Source organism: Geospiza fortis, unplaced genomic scaffold, assembly GCF_000277835.1.
Source record: "Geospiza fortis unplaced genomic scaffold, GeoFor_1.0 scaffold55, whole genome shotgun sequence".
NCBI classification, from domain to species: Eukaryota; Metazoa; Chordata; class Aves; order Passeriformes; family Thraupidae; genus Geospiza; species Geospiza fortis.
In genome coordinates, this window is record NW_005054308.1 from 3,678,401 (window position 1) to 3,684,630 (window position 6,230).

The 6,230-nt window shown below is 41.5% G+C and overlaps 1 protein-coding gene across 1 annotated transcript; it reads left to right on the forward strand.

Moving 5' to 3' along the window:
- Positions 1 to 1,822: 1,822 nt before the first annotated feature.
- Positions 1,823 to 4,430, forward strand: LOC102038106. Its single transcript, XM_005418859.1, has 5 exons — positions 1,823 to 2,226; positions 2,319 to 2,363; positions 2,459 to 2,485; positions 3,202 to 3,327; positions 4,323 to 4,430. The coding sequence occupies exons 1-5, from the start codon at positions 2,119 to 2,121 to the stop codon at positions 4,428 to 4,430; spliced, it is 414 nt and encodes a 137-aa protein (XP_005418916.1). The 5' UTR covers positions 1,823 to 2,118.
- The last annotated feature ends 1,800 nt before the right edge of the window (positions 4,431 to 6,230 follow it).

Here is a 6,230-nt window from a genome sequence, read left to right on the forward strand (position 1 = left end):
TCCATCTGCTGCTGTGTGGCTCTGCCCCAGACTGACCACAGAGAGTTTTCCTACTCAGGTGTCCCCATGGTAACAGAGGGGATGTTTCTATGGGCTACTGCTCTCAGTACTTTTAAGGTTGGTGATCTTTATTTCATTTGTTTGAACACTGGATGAAAAAGTTTTATTTCCTCTCCTCCACATTTTGGTCTGTGTTCCTGAAAGAGAGATTAAGGGAGAAGAGTGGATGATCAGCTACCTAGACATGAGGACAGAAAACTAACTGGCAAATGACAACCTATTTGTGAAAATATGTTGCTGCAGGTTGGCATCATAATAAATATTTTTAAAATATCAAAGCTAAATGTTTGAAGATTCTATTAAAAAGCTAGTCTTTTTGCTGGGATGGCATCAGATATTAATTTCTACAGCCTTGGATCAGCCTCTAGATGCCAGAAAAAAATCTAAACTCTCTAAAGAGAAGCTGCAACTGGTGCCACTCGCTCCTGCACCTCATCCACCTGGGCTCTAAACAATACATGGAAATATCTTTCAGTGCCAGTTTGACTTCTGGTGATTTCTCTTTTACTGTAAATTGAATGCAGCTTCTCTGACAACTCATTTAGCCTGGAGCAACAACAGTGTGAGACAGATCTCACTAAGCAATCAAATAGAAAAGCTAAGATGTAGAGATAGTGCTGGCACTGCTGGCAGAGAGTGACCCGTGGGCAAGGAGGAACCAGGGGCATGGGAGCAGCTCAGAAGCAGCTCTGGAAGCTCTGCCATTCTCATTTGCATTTGGGAACAAAAACACAGACCTTGCCTTTTGGGCTGTAGGCCTGGGAAGAAGTTCTGCTCACTGCCCAATGTCCATAATTACACCTTGTGTATGGAAAGGTGTTAATTATGGGCTCTGTACACCTTCCACACTGGGTCACCTAAGGCAGGAAGCATCCAGCCCAGCCCAGAGGAGGTGCTGGTGTGCAGGCAGGGAGGCAGGGGCAGGAGCAGCAGGCAGGTCCTCCTCTGCTCCCCTTGCTGGTAGCAGTGCCACACTCAGCCAGGTGAACCCACTGCTGGCTGGCAAATGCCAGAGGAAAAACAGCTAATTGTAGCTCAGTGTTTTCTCTTTCCAGGACAGTTTCCAGAGGGATCACACTTATCCTTCAGCCAGACTGACCTGAAGAAGTCTCAAGCTTTTAGAGGAGACCTTTAAGGCATAATGGGACTTATGGCAAACAGAAGGGATGCTTAGAAGTCAACCCTGGGGATTTAAAAGAAATCTGAAGGGCTACCATTTGCTCTGCCAAGGCGTGCAACCTGCAAAAAGGAAACTTCTGTGGCCAGGGAGGGCTCTCACCAGCACTCAGCTGTATTTGGAGAGATCACCAAATTTCCAAGAGAATTTCCAAGTTAATACCATTTGGGTTCCCTAGGATTACTTTTGCTTCCAGTCCTTCCAGCTCAAAAGGCAATGGTGGAATGCAAGCCTGTTTGCACTCTGAGGGCCCCACGCTCAGCCACACACTGCTGCACCTGCACTCAGCAGAGGTGAGACCACGGGCAGGGACTATGGGATGGCTCTCTGCATGCAGCAACTGTAACTCAGTGTGACATCTTGTCCAGGCAGTGCTCCACGACTTCATCCATCTGTCTGTCTGCTCCACAGACCCCTGCAGTGTCACCAGCTTTCTCTGAACAAGGTCCTGCTCGGAATCTGGGGGAAGACACCCTGCAGCACATCTCAGGAACTTTGGCAATGCTGAAACATTATAATCTCTTTGCTTTCATGTAACTATAATTTACATAAGTGCAGGAGGCAAACCCCACATGTGAAAAAAAAAAAGCTTTCATAGATTTTTTAACCATTGTTTCCTGCTGGGGTGTGATATCATAATGTTCAAATTAATCACTTCTGAGGAGCATTTGTGAATTTCCACAGTTCTAAAGTCACTGAAGTAGGTGACTCAATTCCATGTTTGATTTCTTTAAAATGCTGTCCAAGCTATGGGAAAAAATAGTGGGCACCTGGTATCGGTTTTATAATTGGGTTTTTCCATATTAGAATGGGAATTTTGTGAAGACTCAATTAAAAGGAGCGTCCTCCTGTTCTTCTGTCACCCATCAGACTGAGCTGACATGAATGCCAGCATGCTGTCATACATACTCTTCTCTTGCCTGCTGCTCTCTGTGCAAGCAGAGTACTGTGGTGTCCGGGAGATTATCCGCTACACACAGCGCCTGCTTGTAAGTGGCTGTTCAGCACCTTAATTCTGAAAAATGCATGCCTGTGAAAGAGATGATAGCAAATACTGACTTCTCACTTGCTCTTCTTCCAGGATGATAGTTCTGTGAGTTGCCCATGCAGGCAGACAGCTACCAGTGTGAGTACACGGCTTTTGGGAATATAATGAGACTAAAAAATCTGTTCTTGTACATTGAAGGCTGGATGTTAACACTCATTCTTTTTTGTTTTCAGTCATGTTCGTGTCTCCCCATTCCTGAAGTAAGTATATTTCTTTTCAAGCTCTTGTAGATGTTAAAGAAGTTTGGTATTAACTGAGTTTAAGTTTGTTCACTTTGCTCCTTATGTAACTTTTGTTTTCAGTTACAAGGAAGATTTTAATACACCAATAGCAGCAAAACTGAGCTTGATGAATAGTTGTGGGGAGGGAAGCAGAAGCCTTCCCACTACAGAGCAATCAGAATCAAGCCCAGATTCAGGCAAAAGTCCTCTGTAGGCTTGACTTGCATATCAAGAGATACAGGCTCTTGCTTTGAAAATCTCTGCAAGGCTTTGTTTTATGGCTTGGTGCCTAAATACTAAGTGAACCTGAGCTAGAGATAGAAGTGATCTAAATACTAAGTGAACCTGGGCTAAGTCAGGCCTCTGACTTAGCTCTAGGTGTATCCAGCACTATTTTATTGGTTTGAGCCTCCTCAGATGTGGTGAAGCTCTAGCATTAGCTGAAACTATGCCTCAAAGAGGTAACGTTTACAGTTTGAGGTTTTCTGAGAGCTAGGACAGTTGTTTCTTATGGCATACATGAGAATTCAGTGTTTTACAGTCCCCCTAAAGGTCTTCTATCAGTTTTCAATATATTGCAAAATCCGTTGCATTTGACTGTGACATGCTACCAATTTAGGAATGCAAATTTCTTCCTTCTGTGGATAAACACAGAATGCATTCTGGGTTTTTCTAATGCTTTCTTTGTTGAACAGAGTGGCCATGAACTAGCATGCTTTGTGGATGGAACCAAACACCTGATGGAAAACACATCTTCCAATCCAGTAATTACAAGGCTTTACTGGACCTTCCAGGCTCTACTGGATAGAAGCCTCTGTAAAGTAAGACTTTCTTACTTTTCTACAGATCGTTTTTTATCTTTTACAAAAGAAATGATTTTTAAAATAATTTCAACATTCGCAGATAAGCGTTTCATTAATTTCAGATGTGTTTTAAATATTCATATTGTGCAGGAGCCAGATAAAGCTGCAATGTGTGAGGCAGTGAAAAGTTTTTTAAGTTGGCAGAGGAAGAAGGGGGATGGGCTCTGCCCCACTGTGCCCTTTCTCTTCTCCAAACCCTTTGAACATAGATCTCTGGGAGAGGAGCTTTATTTAAATTGTTCTTCTATTCTCCCTTCTCAAAATGCGTTTTGGCATTAAATAGTAATGATCTGACACTGGGTACTGGATGTGCAGGGGTTGCATGGCTGGAGCCAGGTGGGCAGAAAAGCCTTCTCCTCTGCAGCTTTAATTCCACCTAGGCAGCAGTGTCTTCACTTATTCTCAGCTGTGAAATACAGCTGCGACCTGCAGCCTCTTGCAGCTTGTGATGATGCTCAGGAAGGCTCTTGGGTCCTCCCTCAGGTGCCTTTTCTGAGGCAGTGAAACATCCTTTATTACAGACTGAGCCAAGCTCCTGTGTGATTCAGTGAAACACAGAGGATACTGACACTGCAGTGTCTCCAGCTCCTCAAAGCTGCCTTCAAACTTGCAAGGAGGAATAGTTTGGGTGACCTTGAGACACTGACCCCTTGCCCCAATCTTACCCAGCTCCTCGTGGTATCCACACTGTTTTCTGGGCTGAAACAGCCTCGTTTAAATGACTTCAGCTAGAACTGAATACATGAATATATAGAATTATATGACAATCCACTCTCTACCTTAGTCACCATGAAAAGCCACTCTTACACTCACTGCTCAAGGAACAATTCTCTGGGAAATGATTTTGAAATCCTTGTGTAGCTCCAAATAATGTATATTTTCACTGGGTCACTTAAATTCTTTATTTAGCTTTAAAATCTTTGCTAACCCAATCTTTGTTCTTTCTTTCACAGAGACTGGCACACAGTGACCAATGCCAGTATGAAACCAAGGGAAATGTGAAGGAATTTCTAAAAAAAATCCTAACAACCTATCAAGAAATTGATAAATTCAATGCTTAATGGGGTTTTTTTAAGATTTTTAAAAATCCAAAGGCTTTGAAAAGAACAGGGAACAGAAGAGTTATTTATTGTATTTATTGTCCACCTGGAATACTTACAGTAGAAATAATCATTAATAAACCAATAAAATTATAATTTGCCCGACCACAAAATGTATTTGAGTCTTCATTTTATGTTCTGTACTTGGTGAAAGGTTGGAACATCCTGTTATCATACTTGTAGGTGTCAAAATGCTTCTGCAAAGCTCCGGTCCAACCATTTCACCAATAGGAGATGCTCCAGCAAAATTCACACTCTGCCCACTGTATAGCACAAGAAATACTTCAGGACTTGAGATGCAAACAAAAAAATCTGTGTTTTCTTTCTGCATCACTTATTTTTTGATAATATCTGCACACCATGAACAAGACACTTAACTTCTTCCTTGCAAGGCTGCAGGTTTTCCTGCCCATAGACACTTTTTTTTCATCTAAATATTCAGTAGTAGACAACTCATGAACATAAGTTACAAAAACAATACCAAACCCAGCGTTAATTGCAAGCTCTTAATGGGGTTGTGCATTTGGAAAGTGTTGTGGACAACTGTTTCTTTCTCAGTAATTAATGCTGGCTTTTTTATATAGAGCCATGAGCTCAGCAATGCTTCTCTATCACTTCTCTACTCAGCTCAACCGAAGAGTCAAAAATGGAGTTTTGCTGGAAAAAGAAACCAACCAATGTGTAAGAGAAGATGCTTATCTCAGCCACCTATTCCAGCCTTACCAACATCTTACTTAGATCTCTTCACAGGAGGGAAAATCCCAAATTTCATCTCTGCAGTGGCTCAGAGAGAAGCAAAAGCATTGTAACAGGGCCTTTGAGATAAAATATCTTAAATATCTCCAAGGACTCGTATCTTCACCACCCCCAGTGGAGCGGGGTGGATTTTTCAAAACCTCCAGAAAGAGACAAAAAGCAAATAATTTCCTTTCTTTATTTCATTGATGGGATGGGCATGTTTCTGGGATCAAAAGCATTATGGAAATGCTAATCTACACTGCTGTTCTTAAGCCTCCCATTTGTATGGGCTTGGGGAAAAGACAGCACTGGGTTATAGACAATGCATCTGATACACCTATATGAAAGGAGTTAAACTTATGTAACAGATCAGAAGCATTTTCTCATGGGTTTCTGCTGCCTGTTTCAAATATGATAAAGAAATAACAAATGCTAAAATAGAAAACACTATTATCTGTTAACACCTACAAAGATGAAACCAAGAAATAAAACAACTATTTCATCTCTCTCACATTTTCGTATCTTCCTACATTTTCTATACCATTCACCTCAGGCAGCTCTCCCTTAAATAACCAATTGGTTTTTTGCATTCTAATGCAAAGAAAAATCATCCACAATTGGATCAGCACAATGATTCGATCCCAAAATATCCATCTGACAAATCAGCACAATGCTTATGTCTGCTCCTGGCCCTAAGCAGAAGAAAAAGGTGCATTAACATCCACATTGAATCTATGATGCTAGATCCCAAAATCCTAAGTATCATCTCCACCAAAGTGACATTCAGTCTTGTTAAAATTTCCCAAATGCAAATCTAAGCTATTCCAGACTTTTTGTTTTGCTGATGTTTTGCTTTGTATGTGCAGCTCACCTGCACTCTGTCTAGACATACTATGTAGCAAGAGGAAAATCTGAAAGAAGTTGATTCATTTTTATAGATGAGAAAAAGACTTCCCAAGTCATAGGACTGCAAGGCAAAATACAACTCTTTGTCTAATACTTTTTATTCCCAAAGTTACCTCA

Coding starts and splice junctions, on each gene's coding strand:
- LOC102038106 (XM_005418859.1), top strand. CDS start 2,119: ATGAATGCCAGCATGCTGTCATACATACTCTTCTCTTGCCTGCTGCTC. Junction 2,364..2,458: donor GCAGGCAGACAGCTACCAGT/GTGAGTACACGG, acceptor TTTTGTTTTCAG/TCATGTTCGTGTCTCCCCAT. Junction 3,328..4,322: donor TGGATAGAAGCCTCTGTAAA/GTAAGACTTTCT, acceptor TTTCTTTCACAG/AGACTGGCACACAGTGACCA.